Consider the following 27,698-nt stretch of genomic DNA (forward strand, 5'->3'; position numbering starts at 1 on the left):
AAGAATGGGTGGATCAGGATATGATACTCTGTAGAGGCCAACATGGTTTTGTTAAAGGTAGATCCTGCCTTAGCAATCTATTAACTTTTCATAATAGAATGACATCTGAGTTGGACAACGGAACTGGCTACACAGTGGTAATTCTGGATTTTGCTAAGGCTTTTGACAGGATACCCTATGGAACACTGTTATGCAAATTGGAGCAGATGGGAATGGATACTAAATTGGTGATATGGATAGGAGAATGGCTCAGGGAGAGATACCAGAAGGTAGTGTATGGAGGAGCAGAGTTCAGGATGAGGCAGGTGACCAGTGGTGTGCCTCAGGGCTCTGTGCTTGGGCCATTGTTGTTTATTTTGTATATAAATGATATAGGAAATGGCTTACAGGGAGATATTCAGTTGTTTGCTGATGATGCAAAGTTGGGTGGTGCTATAAAAAATCAAGCTGATGTTGAAAGTTTGCAGGATGATTTAAATAAGCTGGTAGAATGGCAAAAGATAATGGATGTCAGTGCAATGTGGAAAAGTGTAAAGTCATGCATTTTGGGATTAAAAGATTACCAGCTGTGTACTACATTGATGGAACAGTACTCCAAGAGAATGATGAGGCTAGGGACTTAGGGGTGTTGGTAGATAGGGAGATGAAGTTCAGAGGACACATTGCTAAGGTGTCCAAGATTGCACGTAGGATTACTTGGTTGTTGAGGAACACACTGACATCCAGAGATAAAGAGGTTATTATTCCCCTTTATAAAGTGTTGATACTTCACATTTGGATTACTGTGCTCAGGTCTGGTCACCTGGATTCTTTGGAGATGAGGAGGCTGTGGAGAGGGTTCAGAGAAGAGTAACCAAGTTGGTGAGTGATGTGATAAATGCTCCCTACATTGATAGATTGAGAGCTTGTGGATTGCAGAGGTTGGTTGATAGGCGGAGAAGAGGGGATATGATAGAAATATTTAAATTACTGAAAGGTTTTTATAGGATTGATGCAGGGGAAAATGTTTCAACTGTGTGATAGTGATGGAAGAACAAGAGGTCATCCCTGGAAATTAAAGAAGAGTGTGGTTTTCAAGGGTGTCAGAACAAGGTTTTTTGCCTGGAGGGTGGTGAATGGAATTCATTGCCTGACTTAGTTGTGAGCTCTTCGTCTGTAAATGAATTCAAGAAGAGATATGACAGATATTGTTTTGGGTCTCCTGCGATGAGTCTACTGACTCCATGGAGATACCCGTAATAATAATAACTCCATCTGCATTAATAGATATTCAAAATAAATTACAATAAATTAATTTAGTTAATTATTTTTAAATGTAAACAAAATTTAATTACAATTAAGGAACACATAAATGGTGAGTATTAGTTAATATAACTTCCCAAAATAGAGAAAGTTTTAGGCAATTGCTTTTGTTCAGGTTTGGGTTGTGAATGTGTGCTTCACAGCTTTCTTTGTAGAGTCTTTCCAGAAGAAAGTAACAAGGTGACTTTTGTGTAGCATTTTGGTTTTGTTCCACTGAATCCTGTGTTTTGTAGATAAAGTATGGCTAGCTAAACCAAATTTGTTGAGTTCTTTAAAAGAAATGTATTCTTTTAAATGTTCTTCAAGACGAATCTTTGCAGATCAACCAGTTTGTCCATAATAACATAAGCCACAAGATCAGGGGATTCTGTAAACTTCAGGATAAGATAGAGGGGGATATTTGTCTTTAAGTGAGATAAGGAATGTATTAAGTTTTCAAACTGGACAGAAAGCAACTCTTACATTAATCAGTCAAAGTAATCTTGCTATTTTTTCTGAAAGTCCTTTAACATATGGAATACAAATTCTGGTAATTTCTTCTTGAAGCAGGTTAGGACGATGGCCATAATTATTTATTATTTTTTTCGATAGTTTTTGCATTATAATCATTAGTAATAAAGATAGTTCTGATAATAAATAGTTTTTTTTATAAGGGAATCTGTAGAGCAAATTTTATGAGCTCTGTCAACTTAGGATTCAATGTATGTTAATCTCTGTCAACTTAGGATTCAATGTATGTCAATCTCTGTCAACTTGATTCAGTGTGTTTACCAGTATGAGTTGGTTTTCTGTATATGAAGAACTGTAAACTACTATTTGGTTGACGTAGAATGAGAACATCCAGAAAAGGAAGACAATTGTTGTCTTCTACTTCCAGAGTAAAATTGATTGTTGTTTTATTGAATTATTTTCAAGAAATTTATGAAGATTGAATGAGGAGGAGTTCCATACAGCAAACACATTATCAATGTATCTGTACCAAATCGATGGTTTAGGTGAATAAATGTCCAGAATATGTTGTTCAAAATGTTCCATAAAATAATTGGCTAGAGTTGTGGAAAGGGGATCCCCATAGCTGTTCCCTCTATCCTAACAATCCACAGATGTAGTAAGTTTTGATGTAGTCTCACTCTTTACAAATATCCCTCTGACAGATAAGATTGAATTCCTGTATAAAGACTTTCCTCCTGATGTACTGTGGGACCACAGATGTGAAACTCCTCAACACTTCTGCACATGACAGAAGGTGAATCCATTCCAATAATAGGGTAATCAATGTGTTTCGTGGGATGAGTGTTTATTATTGTACATGGGAAAATTAGCTTTTCTTTTACGAAAATTCTAGTTTTTAAAGTGGTAACTACTTTCCTTGTACAACAATTGGAAAATGTATGTATAAAGCACATGATTTCGCGTGTTGTAACGAATTTGTACATCGCCTTATTCTTTTCCTCCCTTCAACATGAATTGACTCTTCTTGGCACATTGATGCCAATCGTGGGTCTGGCATCTGTGGTTGGACAGTAAAATTATTTGACTTTGTCATTAATTCAGGATGCTTTAGATGCCAGAACAAACTGTATAAACTGATAGAGGTGATTCTTTAGAAACAGGTGATTTTCAGTTTGTGAATGTCAGTAGTGTGTTGGATGGTGGAGAGAATATCACAGATGTATGTATGTATGGGCAGTTTAACAAACAGCGATGGTTTGTCTGACAACCAAATTGTATGTGTGAATGTAAATTGAAAGCAGTTGGAAGTTTTTTTTCACTTGGTTAGACTATAATAAGTTTAGTTTAATCCTTTATCCAAGTGTAAGCAAACAAAGTTTGCGCCTGAAGTATATTCAGGACTGAGGCAACTCATAGTAAAGGTGGAACAAGCTTTCATCACTCATTGTCTCAGTATCACCCATAATGCAAAGCACATCTCCTTGCAGACATGTATAATGCTATGCATTAAGGGATGTTGGAAGGTTATTTTGCATTTGGTTAGACTACATTAAATTTAGTTTAATCCATTATCCAAGTGTAGGCAAACAAAGTTTGCACCTGAAAATATCTTCAGGAATGAGGCACGGTGGTACATCTGTTGGCACCTCATAGCAAAGGTGGACCAAGCTCTCATCTCTCCTTGTCTTAGTATCTCCCATAATGCAAAGCACATCTCCTTGCGAACATGTATAATGCTATGCATTAAAGGAAGAGCCACTACCCAGACCAGTTTCGACCTTTATTCAGGTCTTGTCATTGGGAGCCAGACCCAGAAGTGGTGATACTAGGGCAGAAGTAATGGAGAAGTCATATTTACTTATACTAGTTGCCAAAAGGTGTACCACTTTATTATTAAATTACTCTGGATGTAGAAAAAGATGTTGGAAGTTTTTTTCACTTGGTTAGACTATGATCTTTCTCTAAATCTAGAGTAATTTAATAAGGTGGTACACCTTTTTGTAACTCGTATAGGTAAATATGACTTCTCCATTGCTTCTCCTTAGTGTCACCACTTCTGGGTCTGGCTCCCAGTAACGAGACCTCAATAAAGGTCAAACCCATCTGGGTAGTCGCCCTTCCCTTAATGTATAGCATTATACATGTCTGCAAGGAGATGTACTTTGCATTATGGGAGATACTGAGACAAGGAGTGATGAGAGTTTGTTCCACCTTTACCACGAGTTGCCTCAGTCGCGAAGATACTTTAGGCGCAAACTTTGTTTGCTTACACTTGGATAAAGAATTAAACTAAACTTATTATTGTAAATTGAAAGCAGAATATGTGGAAAGAGAGAGAAAAAAAAGGAGATGGAAGGTTGAGGAGGATGAATGAAGATCTTGGAAGAATAGAGAGGTTGGCTATGCATCAGAGAACAAGGGAGAGAGAGGCTTGGTATAACTCTTCACAGTGTTTATTCCATCCAGGTATATATATTCCTTTTGGAAACCCCTTAGAATATACTTCTTCACTGTTGATATGACTGCTCCAGTGAATCTGTTGTAGTTTTCACACACAGGTAGTACTCATCTTACGACTTTATCCAGTTCTTGTGAAAAATCCTGCCGGTTTGCTTTCCTAAAATTCCATCTTGGACATGGAATGGACTGAATTATTGGTATTTGTATTCCTACTTCTATCACTACTGGGTGATGTTGGCTATGTGGGAAATCTTTAGGGACTCATCTTGTTGAGTTTAGCAGTTGATTTTCAAATTTTGGTTAACAAAGCAGGGCCTGGGTTACATTCCCTATTCCATGCTGCAGACTTAAAGGTTCCTTTGTCTTTTGCATCAAATATTAAGCTCAGACATTTTTGCCCTTCCCAGTTTGTTAATGCTTCACTATTTCCATTATTATTATTGTAATTCTACAGGGTGTAATGGCTGTTAAAATCCCCTGTGTAGATAGTAGGTGTGGACATTCTACCAGGAGAGGCTTGTAGATGTTAACCACTGTGAGATCTTCAACTCTCACTGTGATAGTGTGTATATTCCAAAGCATGATCTCCAAGGCCAAAAAATACATTCTGGATTTTATTCTTGGAAGAAAAATGATACTATGAGTTTCTCCCCTCTCAGTGTCCCTTGCCAATTTTTTTCATGGACAATTTTGAAAAACAGGCTCTTGACTCAACCCCTCTCAGACCTATCTTGCTATGATATGTCCATAATGTGTTTGCTCTCTATTTGACTTTATAGCTGAGAGACACTTTTTTTTCTGTCACCTCAATAGGTGGGGTGCCCTCTGTGGGTACCTCTTGGCAACAACTTGGGATGTAACCTGAGATCACAAGGTATCATCATTTCCCATCTGGAAAGTTTTATGTAGGCCTGTTTGTTCAAGGTTAGGATCATACCAGAATCCAATTTATGATAGAAAAGAGAACTGATAAAATAGTCTAGCCCTCCTGATGGTAACCTTCCTTCTCAATATATAGGAATCCACTCACAAAGTTTCCTTTGTGGCATTCACAAACCTTCCCATCAATCCTCCCTCTCAACAATGTGATAATATAAAAACACCAATAGAGCCTATCAATGAGGCCTACTGTGCAGCACAACTCAATCACATACACTATGCCTTCCTATCTAATTGCTACAGTTCCTACAAAATCAAAAAATAATAAATCCTCCTCCAATAGACGACTTTCTCAGAATGAATTTAGTAATGCTATCACCTTTCTCAGAGGCATGTAAAAAAAAACAGCCAGAATAATATGGAAATACAACCTCTTCACAGCTTTCAATCCCTACTTAGAACTAGCTGCCCTTATCCACTCCACTAAGGACCAACTCCCTGATCTCTCAGTTCCTGGTGTATATATAGTTTTCTATTACAGCAAGTTGGCCTACTATGGAGAGACAAAAAGATTCGCCAGCATTCACTTAGAAGATCATAAAAAATACATCTGGCATCATGATATGGTCAATATGGCCTTGCAGAACTTGCTTTAGATACAACTCTCAGAACCTACTGGAACAAAACTACCATGCTTCATTGCAACAAATTTAGAAGATAAATGCTGATTTTAGAATCTGCTGCTGATTTCAGAATTCAGCCTAACTTGAACAAATATGGTCACATAAAACTTCCCAAAATATGGGAAACACTAAAACTTCAAAATCTCAGTTCATGTCCTAGGCCTGACCAGAGAACAACAATCTTTCAAGATTTCTGCATCCTTCCATGTTCAAATGCAGCTCCCTTTTCTCATCAAATTAACTCCAGGCATCTACATATTTTGGACCTCTCTTTTGACACATTCTCACGTCATTGATATTGCTGATCTGCTACTCAACTCTGCATTATCATATTGACAATATACTCTGTCTTCCCTCTCACACTTTTCTGTTACATAATCTTGAATATTAACTCAATTCACAGTATCTCTCAGGTCATTTATACCATCACTGTCATCTCATTCATATTCCCACCTCACTTCATTTTCATAGCAACACTCTTTATCATTGCTTCTGCACACCACTGATCACTGAATCTCTATATATCACCCCTCTCACAGATCTGTTCATTCTCCTTGTTCTCTCACTTATCTCTGTTTACATCTCTCTCTCTCTACCCCTTGCTTCTGTACTTTCTCGGCTTCCTCTTGTTTCCTCTCTTTCTCCTTCTCTCTACTGTCATTCCTATAACTCTCCCTCACTCCTGTTCATGTTTGTCTCACATCGGTTAGTCTTTCAGATCTCCTAATCTCTTTCTTCATGCTTCTCAACTTAATTCTTGCATCTTCCACTTGTTTTCTCTCTTTCTTCCTTCCTCCTTTTCTCTCCAGGTATTCTCCCCCCCCTGCTTGACCTTAACATACCCAATCAACACCATCCTCTAAATCTGCTAAATCCCAAGTTGTTAATGTTATATCTATCTCCATGTTATGTTTTCCTTCCTTAATCATGCTTACTCTGTCGACACACTCATTTCTGCTACTATCACTACTAATATCAGCAATACTGATAAATATCACCCAGTTTTTCCCATTGTCTATATTTTATGCAGAAATGCACTCCTCCATCTCTTGTCTGCCACATCTCTAATTGCTAGGGTGCATACATGCCAAATCTTGTAAGGCTGGACAATAATGTGCCACTCCACTGATGTATGGCAGCTGCCATTATTAATACATTATTATTATTATTCAGGCCTCCATGGAGTCAAGACTCATTGCAGGAGGTCCTTCCTAGGAAACCCCAGTTCTCTCAAACCACTCCTTGAACTCATTGACCGTTCTTACTCTCACCACTCTATCAGGCAATGCATTCCACGGTTCAACCACCCTCTACGCAAAGAAACCACTCCTCACTCTCTTGCTCACAGCCTCCTTTCGTACTTTCCAGGGAAGGTCCCCCTTGTCATCGCTCCTTCTCGCTGCCCCACCAAGTGAAAGAACTCCCCAGTGTCCACCCTGTAACTGCCTCTCAACAGTTTAAAGTCTTGATCATATCACCTCGCCTTATTCTATACACCATAGTCCTGAAACCATCTTTGTTATCCACCTCGGCACCTTCTCCACAGTTAATTTATCCCCGTCAAATCCTGGGGACCAAATCTGAGAACAATAGTCTAAGTGTGGTTTGATCGGGGTCTTATACAATGGAATGATAACTCTTCTATCTCTGCAGGTCAGCGTCCTTCTCAGTATTGCAGCAATCCTCCGAATTACCTTCACCACCTTTGCAGTATGCCCCTGAATTTCAGTTTTCTATCGATCATCACCCCCAGATCTCTTGTCTTCCCTACTTCCTCCAGTACAGATTCTCTAATCGAGTATGCAGCCTCCCATCGATGTATCCCAAACTTCAAGACTTTACATTTTGCTGCATTAAACCGAAATCCCCATTCATTTGCCCATCTGTCTAGTTTATTCAAATTCTCTTGCAGGGCTGCCACATCTGTGCTATTACTAATAACCTTCCCAGCTTCACATCATCTGCAAACAACTGAATATCCCCTTGCAATCCATTGACAATGTCATTGATATAAAGGTTAAACAATACAGGTCCCAGTACTGAGCCCTGTGGAACCCCACTTGTAACCTTCTGCTTCTGTGATATTGCCCCACCATACACAACTCTCTGATAGCCATCAGACAACCAGTCCTTAATCCAGTTATAATACACCCAATACAAAATATACCAGAAAGTACTTTCAACACTACAGATTTGAAAGTGCAAACTCTCTATATTCAATAACAACCAACTCAGGCAATATAGCAAATCTAAATTTAGTGGCAGTATTCTTTCTTTTTATTATCCCAAAGACACTAGTTCATAGATTGTTTAAAGGAATTTTAAACTTTTAAGGGATTTTCCTATGTATTTTTCTTGGTAAAATGAATACATGTTGAACAGTTCTGGTGAGACTTCGTCATCATCATTGCAGATTGTACATGTATCTTGGCATGCGTGATCTTATATATGTGTTGGATCTCTACTGCTGATAGAAATGATGCAATCAGAAAGTATGTTATATCAAAATCTGCATCTGCTCAATCATTACCTGATGACATCTTTTTTGCTGAAAGTTGTTTTTTACTTTATAAAAAACATATTCCATGTGCTTGTTAAAAGTGAATGACGGTTCCGTCAGGATTTCAAAAATATTTTTAATATTGGATTTAATTCAATGTTTCAATTTTGAACTGACTGAAGTATTAGTAGTGAATATACAAACTTTTGGAATTTTGTGAATACTGATTTTGACTAATTTGAATAATTATTTTTATTATTCAAATTAGCAATTTGAACAATATATTCAAATTGCTAATTTGAATATATTGTTAATTTCATTAATACTTTCTGAATGTGATGTGTTAGGATCACTGGGTGATGGCCAGAACATCAGTAAACATTATTTAGCACTAAAAACAATAATAACCACAGTAATTAAACTTTAATGAAATTAAAGTACAGCTATTTCATACTGAAAATAACAGTACATCATCAGTGCCTAGAAACAAGCAAATCAAAGGAATGGGAATACAAGGTACATACAGCAGGCAGTAGTTTACCAATTAAAAACTGTTGCTGTGTGCTAGAAATTAATATTAATAAATATTATTAATTATCCCACTGGATTGGATTTTGCCATACACTAAGGAAGTGACAGCCCCTTGACCTGGCTGTTCAGTTAAAGTTTAGTTACTGATAAAGTACCCAAGGAGTCGAAGGAGGGTAAGATAGTGCCATTGCATAGGGGTGGTAGAAAGCAGGTGTCAAACTGTAGACTAGTTTGCATTTCTTCTGCAGTTGTTAAGAATTTGGAGAAATTAGTGAATGATTGTGTTCAGAATTGAGTAGATAAGTGTAATATTATTATTACATCACACCTCCAGGGAGTCCAAAGACTCATCGAGGGAGGGCATCTACTCTACAACTCCTTGTCTCACTACTCCACCAACCTTCATCATATAACACCAACGCCATCTACCACCGACTACCACCACTAGTACTTTTACAGACAATCACAAACATCCATGCCCACGGCGGGATTCGAACTCGTGGCCTTTTGGCTGGAGAGCAGATAGGCTAACCACTCGGCCAACCACGCCGGCTATTATCTATGCAGGTCAGCATGGATTTGTTAAGGGACACTCTTGTTTCAATAATTTGTTTGTCTTTTATAATAAAATAACAACAGCAGTTGATGAAAGAAAGACATATGCTACATTTTTTTATTTTTTTATTTTTATTTTTATTTATTTTTTTATTTTTTACAAAGGCATGCAGTGAATAATATTTAAGTTCAGGCAATATGGATTTAGGTATGGGCTGTTTGAGAGATATCAAAGAGTTGTGTATGAGGGAGTAGAATCAAGGAAGGAGGAGGTCACAAATGGGATTCAACAGGGCTCAGTACTAGGACCTTTATATCAATGATTACTGAATTACATGGGGATATTCAGTTGTTTGCATATAATATGAGTTAGGAAGGGTTATTAGTGATGTGCCAATGTTGTGGCCCTTTAGAAGAATTTGAATAAGCTGGATAGACATGTTGGTAAATGAATGAATTGGAATGTCTGTTTATTACTACTAAATGTAAGCTCTTGAAATTTGGATCCACCAATACATATTCTAACACGGTTACATACTATATTAATGGAACTATAGAAAGTAATGGAGGCAAGAGATCTTGGGGTTATAGTCAGTAGAAATTAGAAGTTTATTGGACATTGTGAAGATGATAAAAGTAACTCAGAGGATTGCTGCAATACATTGACCAGCAGAGATAAGTGATATCATTTTAAGTCCTGATCAGACCACATTTGGATTATTGTGCTCAGATCTGATAAGAGATTTGAAGAGAATACATTAACTTTGCAGAAGGTATGGTGGCATCTAGATAACAAAAGTGATACTGGGCCTGTATAGTATTAGTTATGAGGATAGACTGAGGGCATGCAAAATGTAGAGTTTGCATGCCCTCAGTTTGGATAAAATAGGTGATATTATTGAGACATTTAAACTGTTGTGAAGGTAGTTAGAGGATTATCACTGGAGAAATTTTTATATGGTAGAACAAGAGCCATCCCTGGAAGTGCTGAGTAAGAGAGAGAGAAGTGGTATTTTTTCATGGAAGGTGGCGACACCATGGAATGATTTATCTGATAAGGTGGTGAAAGCATAAACAATGAATTAGTTTAAGGAAGGGGTATGTTGGTATGAGAGGATGTGTTTTGTTTAAGATGAACCTTTCCATGTTGAGTCTTGACTTTTTGAAGTCCTGAATAATAACACTAATGCTCAAATGTTGACTGACAACCATTTTTGGTATTATGTGATGATCAAAATCTCTCACTTCTTTTCATTGGTTGAAGTTGTGGCTTAGACCTGTTTAGTGTCTGTGTTAGCCATCCACTTGGACAGTGAATTCCTCTACAGACTTCTTTGCAAGGAAAGTTTCAGTCCATTTTCTTACCTACTTTAGTACAACTTCTGATTTAATCACTGTTAGAGTGGTAGTATTCCATTAGCACTTGACACAATTCCAATATATCTCAGGCCATGTTGTTTCTCTTCTAGCATGTATGATAGCATACTGTTTTTATGAAGGCTGATGCTGTTAATACTTTTCCCCTGCAAAATTTGTTCTAGTGACAGCCATTTAACATTGACATATTAGGCTTTGTTTACTCTTTGCAGTTGCTTAATTTGAAGAATTAGGCATGAGCACCTCTGTATCATAATCTGAAGAATGGCAGTATGTTGTGCCCTTCGATTCGAAAAGGCCTGAATTCGATTCTTGTCATGATGAGAGGAATCTTTATATGTTTTTTTTTTTTTTTTCAATTGAAGATGAATTAGCTGATCTCATATGGAAGTAGCAGGATTTTTTCCTCCCAGAAACTTGGGTTTTTAATCCTACATACAGACAAATCAGATTTGAGAACACATACAATTTACAGACAAAAAATATTAGTGGTGGTGGGCAGTAGATGCCATTGGTGTAGGTGATGATGGTAGAGTGGCAGTTTGCTGTAGTTGGTGGATTAAGTGGTTGAGACAGAGTTGTAAAGTAGGTGTCCTCCTTTGATGAGTCTTTGGACTTCTTGGAGATGTCATGTAATAATAATAATACTGGCTCAATTACTAGTTCATAGATATTTATAACAGACAAATGTAAATAATATTGGAAACTTTTTTTTTTTTTTTGTAAGGTATATGTTAAAGAGGAGTATTCAGTTTGCAGATGATGGAAAACTGGGGAGTGCAATAGTTGATCAGTGTGATGTAGAGAGATTATTTCGAATCAACTTGCAGCTTTGGCAAAGGATAATGATTGTTAGTTTAATTAGTCAAAATGTAAGATTCTGCATTTCAGGATGAAAAGATTATATACTGTGTATTTTATTGATAGTACTGGGTTGCAGGAAAATGTGATGATTTGGAGATTATAATCGAGCAGTCAGTTGAAGTTCAGAGGGCATATTGCAAAAGTTGACAAAATAGCTCAAAGTATTACTTGGCTGTTTGAAGAACAGCAGTCAAGATGAGGCTATATTATAGCCTCATCTTGACTGCTGTGCATAGATATGGTCACCTGGAATGATCCCAATGAGGATAGATTGAAGATGTGTGGTAAAGTTTAGTTGAGAGACAGAAAAGAGGCAATGTGATAGAAAATTTTAAGTTACAAAGTGGTTCTATATGGTTGATACAATAGAAATTTTTCAGCAAACGATGAGAAGGGAGAGATTTTATGTTGGAGGTTTAATGGACTTTTTACAACACTCAAAAAGAATTAAAATAGAATTTAATACTTCCTATATTTCGTCCTAGTCACTAGGACATCTACGGGGATTACAAAGACAATTAATGTAACATGCACACAAAAACTTACAATACTAAGCCCAACCACGTGGGTGACAATAAAGTCCTATCTAGGTGGAGCACCCTCTAAGGGCAGTTGTAGGTGGCCTGGAATGTAAGGTGGGACCTCTGGCGATGACTGTTTCCCAAATCTTCGGAAGCTTAATGCAACCGTATTTATTAAGATTTGGTTGGTTTTTGAGAGCTGCTGCTGCTTCTAAGAAAAGTCTCTCTTTCTTGAATTTGCTGTGGTGGAGCATGGTGGTTTTCTTCCATGATACTCTGTGGGTGGTGTCCAAAACATGGTCAGCCAAGCCTGAATGGCCATAGTTGTGTTTAACGATGTACGACTTGTGTTCCTCTAAGCGGATGGATGCTGATCTGTCTGTCTGTCCAAAGTACGCAAGCTTACAGGAACAGGGTACTTTGTAAACTCCAGGCAGAGAGAGAGGAGGGAGCTGATCTTTCGTAGAACGGATAAGGGTAGCCAGTTTGCGGTAGGGCTTATATGCTGTGTGTAGGTTATACTTTTTTAGTATCTTAGCTATTTTTTCCGAAGTGCCACGGATATAGGGTATGGTGATGGGATTTTTAAATTCTTGTTGAAGAGAGGGACGGGGAATGGGGGAGGAATTGATTATTTTTTTGATGCTGTGTTCGCTGTAGCCATTGGAGAGGAAAGTTCTGTGTATGTGGTTAAGCTCAGTAGTGAGGGCGGTTCCACTGGAACAAAGATTGTGGGCTCTCTTGGTAAGGGTTTTAATGATGCCATATTGTTGTGAGGGGTGGTGATGGGAGAGTTTGTGAATGTATCTGCCTGTGTGTGTGGGTTTTCTGTATACAGTGAAGGCAAGTGTATCATTAGGCAGGCGCGTGACTAAGGTGTCTAGGAAGGGTAAACAATTGTTCTTTTCCTTTTCCATAGTAAACTGGATTCTTGGATGTAGGCTATTGAGATGACCAAGGAAGGAATCTAATGTGTCTGGGCCATGAGGCCAAATAGAGAACACATCATCTACATATCTTAGCCAGATAGAAGGTTTGAGTGGGGCTGAGTCTATGGCTCGTTTTTCGAAATCTTCCATATAGAAATTGGCCAGGGGGGGTGAGAGGGGGAAGCCCATGGCGGTTCCCTCTATCTGCTTGTAGATTTTGTTATTCCAAGCGAAATACCCAGAGTTGATGGCAAAGGAAAAGAGATCTAAGATGTCAGGGGGAAAAACGTTTTCTAAGAGAGATAAAGTGTCAGTTAAGGGAATATTAGTAAACAAGGAGGAGATATCAAAGCTTACTAATATGTCTGTATTATTCAAGGTTAATTTTTCTGTGAGGGCTTTAAAGTGGGTAGAGTTTTTTATATAGGAAGCTGAATTTCCGGTGAGGGGGGACAGAGAGTTGGCCAGCTGTTTACTCAGTCTGTAACAAGGTGCATTGGTGGCATCTACTATAGGCCTGAGTGGGGAATTAGGTTTGTGGATTTTTGGTAGACCGTATATTCGGGGGGGACGGGAGCGGAAAGGTTTAAGTTTTTTCGTGATGTCGGGGGGCCAGGAGGTTACTTTTTTAAGTAAGATTTTTAATTTCTTAACTTGCGTTTTTGTGGGGTCGTGTTCTAGCGGGATGTAGGTAGCGCGATCGCAGAGGATAATGTTCTACACAAGAACGAGAAGGGAGAGAACTGGTGTGTGTGTGTGTTTGGGGAGGGGGGGGGGTCATCCCCCAGAAGTTGTGTAAGTGTGTGAGGACTGGATTTTTTGCTTGGTTAGTGGTGAATAACTCTAATGAATTGCCAGAGATGGTTGAGAGTGCTCTGAAGTGGATTTAAGGAGTGGTATGATAGGTATTGTTTGAATACTTGTTAGTGTAAGCCTCCTGCGATGAGTTTTTTGACTCCATGGAGGTACCTGTAATAATAATATTGTTATAAATATATTTTATTATTAATTCATTGATTGCTACTTCCAGAGAATCAAGTTAGAAATAAATTTAGCATTAGACATAATTGTAGTCTTTGACAGGTCATATCAAAAAAATATGCCTAAATATTTTTTTGATACTCAAACATCATTATTTCATGTAAACTACTAAACACATTTTGTTTTTCCATATGACTGCTTTTTTCAGCTTGTACATATATGAGAAATTTCTAATTTCTCGTATATGTACAAGAAATTTCTATGAGAAATTTCTTGTATTGTTGCATAATTGTCACTTCTAGATTTTTATTTTTTTGTTATAATTATTATGTTTTTCCAGAAAACAGCAAAGGTGATGCGTTCTGTTAGTTCTCCACCAGGTTAGTTCATTTGTAAAACCTTTCTTAGTTATTTTCTATAGCTAAGCTTCACCTTTTTTTATTATTTATTTATTTTATTTTATTTTATTTTATTCTAAATATAGTTTCTGGGATTAGTACAGTATGTATGAAAGTTTTCAACTATCAAACTTAGTTTTGGAATTTAAAAAAAAAAAAATAATAAAACTAATGAATTTTTTGTTACAGAAATGTTTAATGATAGTATAAAAGTTCCTTAAAAGACCAAAATGAAGATCTTACAATACTAGAGATTTCACAGATAACAAACTAATGTGGAAGAAATTTGTCCAAAACTATTTCAACATGAGTAGTGAGTACATCTCTAAATTAGTAATAATTCGCCCAGACATGTATTTGCCACTCCTTTTTGAAGTAGTTAGTGCATCTAGCATGAATCAGTTTAATAGATAGTATGACAGCTGGTGTGGTTGATGTGTGGCCTTCCTCACTGAGTCCTTGGAGGTATCATTGAGACTCCCTGGAGGTTTGATAATAATGTAAAACTTTCATATAATACTGTCACAGTATCCTATACATCCTTAAGGGTATATCAGGAATTTGAAGATGATGATAAATTGTCTTATATATTGACTGATGCTATACATTACCAACAAGCTACCATATCTTCTCTTAAACTCATTCACACTAGATGCACTTCAACAGGAAAATGTTCCATTCTCTCACTGCTCTGAGAGAAAAATCTAGCTCTCACTTCTTTCTTAACTGCACGTACGCACGCGCACACACACACACTCTCTCTCTCTCTCATTTTTGACAGATCATCTTCTCACCTTCCATATAACAAAAAATTTCATCAGGTCGGTATCTTATAGCATCCTTTCAGAAGTTTATAGATCTCTATCATAGCACCCCTAATTCTCCTATTTATCAGTTTCTGTAGTCTTTATTTATTTTTTTGTTTGTTTTAGCCAAACTGCACCAATTTGGTGCAGTTTGGCTTCATTTTTTTTTCTATACCTAAATGCAACTAGTGCGCCTCTAAAATTCAATTAGAGTGCCTATATACATCTTAAAAATAAATGTTACAGATTTTAAAAATTTTCTATCTATACATTTTTTTAATCACTAAAAAACGCACGTACTAACCACAGTAATGACTATTTAATTTGTAAATATTTACGAATTAAATAGTCATTACTGTGGTTAGTATGTGTGTTTTTTAGTGATGAATTCACTGCAGGTTTTGTTATATAAAAACATTTTTTTATGGCTTACTATTTTAAAAAATCATTCACCAGGATGAAATAATTTAGTTATCAATTTAAAACATTTTACAAAGTTATTTTTTAATGGCATACAGTACTACGCTATTTCCATGTATGCTATGTTCCAAATTTACCACCTAAATTTATGTTGTCTGCTAATTACATAGCATTTTGCTGATCATATTTCGTGCCTCCTTTTGCAATTGTTTTTTTTTTTTTACTTTTTTTATTTTAAATTCCCAACCTTTAATCATGAATATAAGAATTAGTGAGCAAAAAAAGTGGAAGTGTGAAAAAGATTCAAAAAGTAATCTCATTGGAAGAAAAATGAACAAGGCGAGTCCAGAGCAAAGATAGGACAAGAACACAAAATGGGTGAATCAACTATAACGGCAATTTTAAGCAAAGCTGCTGAATATATAGAGAAAGGTAAGGCTGCTTCAAGTTCATCATGCATGCAGACCACTCAAAATCAAAGTATTATAATGATTGAATTAGAGAGAGACTTCTTTCTACATGGATCGAAAATTGTAACCAAAAACAGATCCTGCTAATCACTGACTTTATTAATTCAAAAGCATTAAGACTCTTTGTAACCTTGAAAGAAAGGGCTATCATTGATGGAAAAGAAGAATTTCACACTAGTACTGTGGTTTGAGCATTTCAAAAAGAGAAATAGAGAAATAGCCTTTCTTAGTTTTGTTGATCTAGAAAAGGCATATGAACAAGGTGCCAAGGGAGAAGCTATTCAATACGCTACAGTTATGTGGTGTCAATGGGGCATTATATCAATCAGTACGTCTTTATTTGAGTTGTAAGTCAGCAGTTAGAATTGAAGGAAGTATAGGAAGATGGTTTAATGTTAAATCTGGTGTGAGACAAGGATGTACATTTACCCCTCTGTTATTCATTATCTATATGGATCATATTAGTGATCCATATAGATAATAAATAAAGGAAAGTGGCATTAAACCTGATATCAAAATTGGAGTTGTTAATGTCAGCTCTTTGCTTTATGTGGATGATGTTATACTTCTAAATAAATCTGCTACAAGTCTGCAAGATTCTCTGACTAAATTGAATAGCTGTTGTAATAGATATGGTATGAAGGTCAACAATAAAAAGACAAAGACAATGAAAATAAGCAGAATCGTTGAAAATGTGAACTGCGTTGTGAATGGAGAACCTGAGGAACAAGAAAAACATTTCAGCTACTTAGGCATAATTTTTAGTAAAGATGATAAATTAAATATGGAAATAGACAACAGAATCAACAAAGCTGGTATGGTAGGAAATCAACTGAATAAATTCATATGGAATGAGAGAGAAATTAATCAGAACATAATTAGCTGTATACAAGACAGTGTTCAAACCAGTTTTAACTTATGGATCTGAAAGCTGGATTAGAAGTAAAACCCTTGACCAAAGACTAGAGACCGCAGATATGAGAGTCCTGAGAAAGATTATAGGCGTGAACAGATGGCATCAATGGCAATATCATATTAAAAACGAGGATATTAGGAAAGAACTTGACATTGTCAGCATCCAAGAATGTGTTAGCAGAGCTAATCTCAGGTGGTATGGTCCCTTAAACAGAATGGGCGAGGAAAGATTAACAAATCAAGTGTTCTCTGCCAGGTTGGCAGCAAAACGACCCAGAGGAAGACCAAGATATAGGTGGATTGATATGGTACAAAGTGGCTTAGACGATAGAAATATAAGATCTGATAATGTTGGAGTCTTGACAAGTAACAGGCTGATTTGGAGGAAAATTGTAATTAGTCATAATGTAAATTTTTCATGTAGTACTATCATATCCTGTATGCCCCTTGGGGATACATGGCAGGAATTTGATGATGAAATAGCCTACATAATGTTCCAATCACAAATTGCCATCAGTTGTAAATGCCTGCCTGACTACGTTAGCTCAATTCTTTGTTAAGAAGTAGAATAATAAATTTATATTCTGAATATGTTTTATTGTCTTTCAGCTTCATGGTTTTCCTTTAATTTGGTCCTGAGACATATCCTAATTCTTTTATAAAAAAAAAATTAAGGGTCAAAAAAGAAATTTGAGGAACGAATTATACTTTTTCCCATGGATTATTATATTCGATTATTGCATTTTCGATTAATACATCTGTTTTAAAGAATGCATTGGATGCAAAAAATGCGGAGACTAGAAAAGGTGTTGTCGAATGTGGTGGAAGTGAAGTTACAGAACCAGGGAAACTAGAGTTATTAAGGGGGGGGGTAGATTTGCAGATTTTAGGGAGACAGTTGAATGTATGTAATATGCCCAAGCAAGTAGGAAGGACCACAAACCAGAATGGGATAGTTACTATAAAGCATCAAAATAGGGATGGGACAAATCGGCTTCTTCAATTCATGTATACAAATGCCAGAGGTATTAGGAACAAGAGGGAAGAATTTTTGGCCTTGGTTAGCACTTCCAGACCACAGGTTATTGGCATTAGTGAAACATGGCTGACAGAAGATGACACAGCTAGTGGGATTGAATGTGAGGGGTATTCAGGAGTGACAGGGAGAATAAAATGGGGGGGAGTGTTATTGATGATAGCTGATGAGTTACAGCCAAAAAGAATAGAAGTGGAACCGCAGGATAGAGAAAAGAGCACATTTGAGGCTATTTGGTGTGAGATTGAAATTAGCAGAATTAAATATACAGTTGGGTGCTGCTATAGACCAGGTGATGGAATAAATGGTGGAAATAGTATGCATAAGCAGAGAGAAGAAATGAGTGGAAGGAGGGTAAATTATTATGGGAGATTTCAACTATGGTAACATTGATTGGGAGGAGAGGACACATGGGACGAAGGAATTGGATTTCATGCGGTTATTAAGGGATAACTATCTGCTACAGCATGTAATGGATAATACTAGGGGTCAGAGAGTGCTTGACCTGGTAATTGCATCTGAGAATTTGACTGTAACGAATATGACCACATTGCCACCAATAGGTGAGAGTGATCATAGGGTCTTGACTTGGGAGGTGGCTAATGGTGTGGATTTTACAATTAAGACGGGGTACATGTGGAATTATCGGCTGGTAAGTATGACAATCTTAGGAGATTGATTGGTTCAGTGCCATGGCATGTGCAACTGCAGGGGCTAGAAGTTGATAGTGCATGGGAGGCGGTAAACAAGTGTTTGCATGAAGCAATGGCTGACTGTATACCTAGAGTCTGAATAATAAATCAAGTAGGGGTTAAATGGATGAATAACACCATTAAGCTTGAGCTGCAAAAAAAGAAACTATAGAGGGAATTTAAGGAGAAAGGTGACTTGCAGGCACATGAACGGTATAAAGTGCAGGCCAGAAGGGTAATGAGTGTGGTAAGAAAAACAAAAAAAGGATTATTAAAGAACATTGGCCATGCAGGCTAAAGAGAATCCTGAACAGTTTTTTCGATATGTTGCTAGTAAAAGAAAAAACGTATATGGCAGAATGATTTTAAAGAATGCCGATGGTAGGGAGGTAACCGAATCAGCTGATATAGTTGAATTACTGAGCAAGCACTTTGCAAGAATACATCTTCCAGGTGGTCACATTGCAGAAATGAATGAACCGATAGATTATACAGGAATTGTGGTGAATGAAGTGGAGGTGAGTAGTCTATTGCAAAACCTCAATGTCAATACATCTGTGTGATTGGATGGTATACAATCTCATGTCGTACGTGAAGCGGCTAAAGAATTGTCTGTACCCTTGACCATTTGGTTTAATTCGAGTCTCGGGTCTGGGTTAGTCCTGAGAGGGTGGAAAGAGGGGAAAATAGTTCCGCTGCGTAAAGGAGGTTCCAAGACTGCTGTTGTAAATTACCGACCGATTAGCATATCAGGAATCATTGTCAAGGTCTTGGAGAAATTAGTCAAGAGAAGAATACAGGACTGGATAGAGGAAAATGGGATACTGTATGGGGGACAACATGGTTTTGTGAAGGGTAGATCATGCCTCAGTAACTCGCTCACGTTTTATAACACAGTGACGGCTGAACTGGATAAGGATAATGAGTTTACAGTGATTCTACTGGACCTTGCCAAGGCCTTTGACATGATACCACATGTTACTCTAATCAGTAAACTGAAGCAGATGGATATAGGGTTGGTGAGATGGATAGGACCATGGTTGATGGAGAGATACCAGAGAGTGGTTTATTCAGGAGTGGAGTCCAAAAGACGGCTTGTGACTAGTGGTGTACCGCAGGGTTCTGTTCTTGGACCACTACTTTTCAATTTGTTCATTAACGATATAGGAAAGGATCTGAGAGGAAGTGTTCATTTGTTTGTTGATGATGCAAAGTTGGGTAGAGCAATTGTGAGTGCACAGGATGTCGAAATTTTGCAGGATGATTTGGATAGTTTTGGAGGACCAGGCTAGGGAAAATGGATGTCAATTTAATGTGGTAAAGTGTAAGGTTATGCATTTTGGAGTGAAAAGATTAGAAGCAATATATCGCATTGGTGGAACCATACTCCAGGAGATTGATGAGGCCAGGGATTTGGGAGTGTTGGTGGATAGGGAGTTGAAGTTTAGGGGGCACATTTCAAAAGTGGCCAAAGCAGCTCAAAGGTTTCTGAAAAATACTTTAACATGCAGAGACAAACAAGTTATTGTTCCTCTATATCGAGCTTGATAAGACCCCATCACTACTGTGCCCAGATATGGGCGCCAGGGTTTCTTCTTGATGGGGAGGTGGTGGACAGGATCCAGAGACGAGTGACCAAGATGATAGCAGGTCTGTGGAATGAACCTTCTGAGAACAGGTTGAAGGTTTGTGGGTTGCAAAAATTGGTTGATAGGCGGAAAAGGGGTGATATGATTGAGACATTCAAATTACTGAAGAATTTCTATAGAATTAATCCAGAAGATATTTTTGAGCTCAGGACTGGTGGTGGGAGGACTAGCGGCCATACATAGAAGTTGGGCAAGAGTGTGGTTAGCAGGAGTGTTAGAACTAGGTTTTTTACTTGGAGAGTGGTGAATGAGTGTAATAAGCTGCCAGAATGTGTTGTGGGTGCTATGACCGTGAATGAGTTCAAGGCGAGGTATGATAGATACTGTGTGAATGTCAAATAGTTGCTCTTGACATGATGTTAGGGCCTCCCTCGATGAGCCTGTCAACTCCTTGGAGTTGCCTGAGATAATAATAATAATAATCAAGGGATTGCTGTTGTTTACTTTGTAACTAAGTGGGGGAATAACTTACTTTTTTTTGCTATATATTAGCTTATGCATGTCTGATATTGCTATTCTTATATTACAGATATGCACTTGCATTAGAAAGATAGAGAGAATGGAAGTTAGCTGTAAAATGTCCAGCAGTGATTCATCATTTGTTGTTTTAAATTTCTGGTAAAGCAGTTGATGGCTAATAGATTTTTTTGTAGCCATCAACTGGATATTGCATGAGGGGAAAAATGCTGATTAGTAAAATCCTTTGAAAATAAGATATAATCATTGCAAAAATGACCAATATATTAACCACCTTACCGGCCGTTATGGATCAAATACGCATCCTCATACGCTTCGTATCCATCATATATTTCATTGTTATAACAATGGTATTACAATTTTAATAAGCACTTCGCATTAACCACGCTACCGTCTTGGCCGGTAGCGTGGTTAATGAGCATGGATAAACTCTGGAAGTTATTATTATAATATAGTGAATAAGAGAATGTGAGATTGATTTTTTACATAGTGGATGTGTAGAATAACTTTCAAAGATAGTGAATGACTTTAAAGCATAGTATTCCAGAGCAAGGCTCTAGGGTAAAGGATTTTAAAAATATTTAGGCATAGTATCTAGCATGAGAAAGTATTTATTGACACAGATTATTATTAGTATTATATCGGTACTTCCATTTAGTCAGAAGACTCATTGCTGAAGATGCATAGTAACCTTTATACACACAATACCTATACCTCTGCTTAAACTCATCAACTGTGAGGGCACACAACTAATTCTGGCAATTCATCTCACTTATTCACCACTATCTCCAAGCAAAAGATCTAGTCCACATACACGCACATTTACTAATCGCACTCTAACACTACTTCTAAGGATAACCTCTAGCTAATCATTACCCCCAAATCTCTAGTGCTCTCTCTCTGTCATGTATTGAAAACTTTAAATTAAAGATACGAAGAAATTATATACTTGGATTAACCCTTTATCCAAGTGTAAGCAAACAAGTTTGTGCCTGAATTATTTTCAGGACTGGGGCAACTCATATAAAGAAGCTAATGACTTCACATCGCTTGCCTTAGTATCCTATAAAGCAAAACACATCTCCTTGCAGACATGTATAATGCTATGCATTATAGAAGGGTGACTACCCAGTCCGGTTTCATGACCTTTATTGATGTCTCATCTCAAGGAATCAGTGGGAGCCAGACCCAGAGGTGATACTAAAGTCGAAGTAATGCAGAAGTCATATTTTCATATGCGAGTAGCCAAAAGTTGTCACACCTTATTATTAAAATACTCTGGATTAGAGAAAGTTGTTGGAAGTTTTTCCACTTGTTTTGTTTCAATCTTATAGAACCCTTTTAATATTGTATACGTTTCTATCATGTCCCCTCTTGTCTGCCTGTCAAAACTTTGCAACCTACACATCAAGTATTCATAGTGAGCATTGCACAGACCTGTCACCAGTTTGGTCATGTTTCTGAATCATCATCCTGTGCAGGATGACCTCTGAACTTCAACTCTCTGCCTGCCATTAGACTCATTCACGATCATCATCAAATTCCTACCATGTACAGGATATGATAGTACTACATGAAAAAAATTACATAATTACTAACTTCCTATCTACAATTTTCCTCCAAATCAGCCTGTTACTTGTCAAGACTCCAACATTATCAAATCTTATATTTCTATCGTCTAAGGCACTTTGTACCGTATCAATCCACCTATATCTTGGTCTTCCTCTGGGTCGTTTTGCTGCCAACCTGGCAAAGAACACTTGTTTTGCTAATCTTTCTTTGCCCATTCTGTTTAAGTGACCATACCACCCGAGATTAGCTCTGCTAACACATTCCTGGATGGTGACAATGTCAAGTTCTTTCCTAATATCCTCGTTTTTAATATGATATTGCCATTGATGCCATCTGTTCACGCCTCTGATCTTTCTCAGGACCCTCATATCTGCGGTCTCTAGTCTTTGGTCAAGTGTTTTATTTCTGACCCAGCTCTCAGATCCATAAGTTAAAACTGGTTTGAACTGTCTTGTATACAGCTAATTTAGTGTTCCGACTAATTTCTCTCTTATTCCATATGAATTTATTCAATTGACTTCCTACCACGCCAGCTTTGTTTATTCTGTTGTCTATTTCCATATGTAATTTACCATCTTCAGTAAAAATCGTGCCTAAGTAGCTGAAATGTTTCACTTGTTCCACAGGTTCCCCATTCACAACACAGTTGACATTTTCAATGATTCTGCCTATTTTCATTGTCTTTGTCTTTTTATTGCTGACCTTCATACCATATCTATTACAACAGCTATTCAATTTAGTTCAGAGAATCTTGCAGAATTGTAGCAGATTTATTTAGAAGTATAACATCATCTGCATAAAGCAAAGAGCTGACATTAACATCTCCAATTTTGATATCATGTTTAATACCACTTTCCTTCATAATGTGATCCATATAGATAATGAATAACAGAGGGGATAATGTACATCCTTGTCTCACACCAGATTTAACATTAAACCATCTTCCTGTACTTCCTTCAATTCTAACTGCTGACTCACAACTCGAATAAGACTAAGTATTGCTTGATATAATGCCCCATTGACACCATATAACTGTAGCATATTGAATAGCTTCTCTCTTGGCACCTTGTCATATGCCCTTTCCAAATCGACAAAACTTAAATACAGATCTTCTGTTATGCATTTATCATTCCCAACAGGACTGTTAGGAATCATAGATGTCATGGAAGTGGTTTAATTGATGCAATGTACCTTCTTGGCAATTCTCATAGTAGGGTATATGTAAGTTCTGTTCGCTACAAACTTGGTATTTCTAGGTCTACCTACTCACTAATGAGACCTCAATAAAGGTTGAAACTGGTCTGGGTAGTGACCTTCTCTCACTCATAATGTAGAATAGTAATACAGCTGCTAGGAGCTGGGTTTCACATTATGGGGAAATATCAAGAATAGTGATCGGAGCATGCTCCACCTTACCATGAGTTGCCTCAGTGTTGCACTCCCTAAAGGGTCAGTTGTAACGCTATCCAGGTATTTGCTTACGCTTGGATTCGCCGAACTTTATGTATATTTACTATATTCGGCATGAAACTCTTTGAGTTTCTTATTCGGCTATAAAACAATATGGGATGTAATATCCCTTAACTTAAATAAGTTTATATGTCCGAATTGAAGCCTTTGGCTCTTCATATGATTAATAAAATAGAATTATTATTATAATTCGGGCCTCCATGGAGTCAAAAGACTCGTCGTGGGAAGTCCTTCCTAAGAAACACAGTCTATCAAGACTCATCGAAGGAGGTCCCTCCTAGGAAATACAAAGTCTATCATACCACTCCTTAAACTCATTGACCATTCTCGCTCTCAAAGTATTAAATGTATTTAAAATAATGCACAAACAGTTAATTGAGTGTTAATGAACATGTACCCTGATTTTCTGTACAAATATTAATCTTAATTTACTTTTGAAGAACTAGTATGCTGTATAGATTGAAGCTTAGGTGTTTATCATTAATATATAGATCAGAAAGCAGTGGCCCTGGTAACAACCCTAAGGCACTCCACTAGTCACTCTCATTGTCCTAGATTAAACCTCCACCCCCATACACTGCTTTCTTGCATCTGTCTGTCATCCACTCCCCCAATCCATGCCCATCAGTTTCATATCTATTCCCATTTGTTCCAAATTGCACAAAGTATTGTATTCCTGTCTATCCATTGCTGGATTTTACCATTAACCACCACTCCTGAGATATTAATTGGTCTGTAATTTACTGTCTTGTAGCCACCTTTATTTAATGGTACTATCTTATCCTCTTTCGACTCCCTTGGAACCTTGCCAGAACTGAGACCTGTAAATTGAGGTAAATGAGAACCTCATGTTCATTTACCTCAATTCTCACTTCACTTTCTGTTACATCAGCAACTGATGTGACAGATTGAAGACATTGATAGAAAACTGCAAAATCTCCATCTGGATGATATACACCCTTGAAGTATGATCACTTTGCAACTCAACTATTTCTTCTGCTGCTGTTTCTGCCATTTCTACCATCAGCATTGATCATGAAAAGATGACTTTAAACATTCTTTCTCTTACGTGCTGCATAGTGAAAAAAACTCTTTTGAATTTACTTTTGCCTGCTTAGCTAATTTTCTCTCATAATTTCATTTGGCCTTTCTTATCATACTAGTCAGCCTTTTTGCCTGCACTCTGTACTACTTATGAGTATGCTGATCACCTTTTTCTGTATATTTCCTCTACTTGATTTATCTGCTTCACCCACACTTGGTGTATCCTCTGACAACGGGTATGCAGTTGGACACTGCTTCTCTCAAACAATCTCTGATCACTTCCCATTCACTACTGACATTTGTTTTTGTTGTAGGATGCTTTTGGTATTGAGACCACATTTTAATAAATAAAGAGTTTAATAAAAATAAGCAATTATAACCCTACAATTTTTGTAAATCTTCAGACTTATATTGTCAGAGGTACTAGTAAAAAAATTATACTACACAACAAAAGACTAGAAATGATTAATTACATATATTAGATGTTATAACTTCACAACTGGCATACAAATAAGTAACCAGAATAAAAATGTTAAATTCATTATGCTTGTATGCTTGTTGGAACACTGCTAGTTTTTCCAGTCACATTCTGTGGCATTGTGCTTATCATATCCTAGGTTTGTCTATTAGTCCCAAGAATTTATGGTTCACCAAATATACACACAAAAAGATATTCTGTTATGGCCAACTGTAGATGGGAGAAATTTTACGACCTCATGCTTAGCAAAATATCTGTTGAACCTGATATCACCACATGTAGGAAAAACAGAATCGTGTTAAAACTAGCTTACATTTTATTGAAAAGGTGAGAGATATTATTTTTATTTGACACCTCCAGGGAGTCCAAGGACTCATCGAGGGAGGGCACCTGCTCTACAACTCCTTCTCCACCATTCAATCACCAACTGACCGCAACCACACCAACGTCATCTACCGCCGACCACCACTGGTATATTCCAGAGACAATCACAAACATCCATGCCCACGGTGGGATTCGAACTCGCTCCCTTTTGGCTGGAGAGCGGATATGCTAACCACTCGGCCAACCAGGCCGGCAAATATGAATATAGAGCCTTCAGACATCTTAGCAAGTTCAGATGTTGTCAATTTTTTCACCAGTGTACCCAGGGAGACACAATGGACCTACTTGTAATCCTTTTCTCACTGGACACAGTAAGACTATTCAAACACTATATGGAAAACACTTTTTTCATATTTCAGGACAAATAATGGGAACAAAAAGGAGAACTTGCCATGGTTTTTTCTTCCCCCCCCCTTTTTTTCTCTAGCATTAGCCAACCTGTTTACAGAAAATTTTGAAACAAATTCAATCAAAAACTATCAGAAGAAACTAAAAATTTGGTATGTTACATTGATGATATTTTCATTATTTGGTCAGGAACAATGGATGACTTAATTAATTGCAAAGATTATCTGATTAGCTTGCATCCCAATATAAAATATCTTGAATGGAAGATCACAAAAAAATTACTGTTCTTTGATATCCTTGTCAAAATAAATGAAGAAAAAATATCATCCTTTTTTTGGTATACAGAAAACCTATCACAATGGGAAGATTTTTAAATGCAGCTTCACACCACCGATGATCCATTACAAAAGATAGGCATGATTAAAACATTACGAGATAAAGCATACTATATATCCAGCATGTCAGTTAAAAGGAATGAAGAACTGCACTACCTAAGACAGAACCTCGCATTCAATGGCTATGAACCCAAGACAATGAACAAAATTCTTAATACACCTCCTGCAGCCCTTTACTTGAACAAGATTTTAAGAATGCAATCACGCTACTTAACAACAACAATGTTACAGACAAAATGGCTATGTTGTTCTGTGAGTACATCATCAAAGTGACTTTTGTACCATTGCATGAAATCTTCAGATACTTGCATCCACCAAAATCTTCACATCATCCCATGTATTTAAATGTATTTAAAATAATGCATAAACAATAAACTGCATTTATTACTTTTCTGGCAAATGCCACAAAAGCAATGAATGCAGTTCCTGGTTTTTTCAACTCTGTAGAAGAGACAGAATTAAAAGAGTGCATCTGTGAGAAAGAGGTTGAAATGAGCCTAATGAGAGAGGGATCAAATTAAGATTTTTAGGTATACCACCCCAAACATGTGAACAGTATTCTAATGATGGGCAGATTTCGGATTTATATAGAGTTAGTAGCTTGATACAAATCTGAAATCTGCTCATCATCAGTGGGTGGGTGAAAGATAGCATCTTTATCAGAGAAGAATACCTCCTTTTTTAGAGGCTGAGGAAGCTATAGATGTGAAATGTTTATATCAGGAGAGACTAGAGATAAATGTCATCCAAAGGCAAGCGATCATTCTGTCTGAAGATTTGTGTATTACTGAAGTTATATTACTCACCTTCCCATACCTTCAGTATGGGAAGGTGGGCTGAGATTCCTTTTGCAATATAAAAGACACCACTGTGTTTTCTGGTGGCATTGAAGGTGACCATGGTTTTCCTCACTCCACTGAAGGATGATATGGAAATCAATGTTTCAGGCACTTGTTGCAGATAATCTTGATGCTTGGGATATCTGAGTACTGCATAGTTTGTTGAATGAGTAAGATGAATGTGGTGTTCTCTCATCAAAGTTGTGGATAGGATTGATGGTGATTGCGAGTTGGTCATTTATGTATAGGAAAAAGAAGACTGCTTTGAGT

The 27,698-nt window shown here is 37.2% G+C and overlaps 1 protein-coding gene across 4 annotated transcripts in view; it reads left to right on the top strand.

The window, feature by feature from the left end:
* Positions 1-27,698, top strand: part of LOC150106162 (oxysterol-binding protein-related protein 8-like) — a 387,947-nt gene that overhangs the window by 27,297 nt on the left and 332,952 nt on the right. For all 4 annotated transcript variants that reach the window (XM_090394505.1, XM_090394508.1, XM_090394504.1 and 1 more), the window contains exon 2: positions 14,376-14,415. In XM_090394505.1, the coding sequence (XP_090250631.1) occupies positions 14,376-14,415 (40 nt within the window). The remainder of the gene's footprint in view (positions 1-14,375; positions 14,416-27,698) is intronic.

Source organism: Typopeltis vanoorti, chromosome 6, assembly GCF_054136105.1.
Source record: "Typopeltis vanoorti isolate ZY-2024b chromosome 6, IOZ_Tvanoo_1.0, whole genome shotgun sequence".
Lineage (NCBI taxonomy): Eukaryota > Metazoa > Arthropoda > Arachnida > Uropygi > Thelyphonidae > Typopeltis > Typopeltis vanoorti.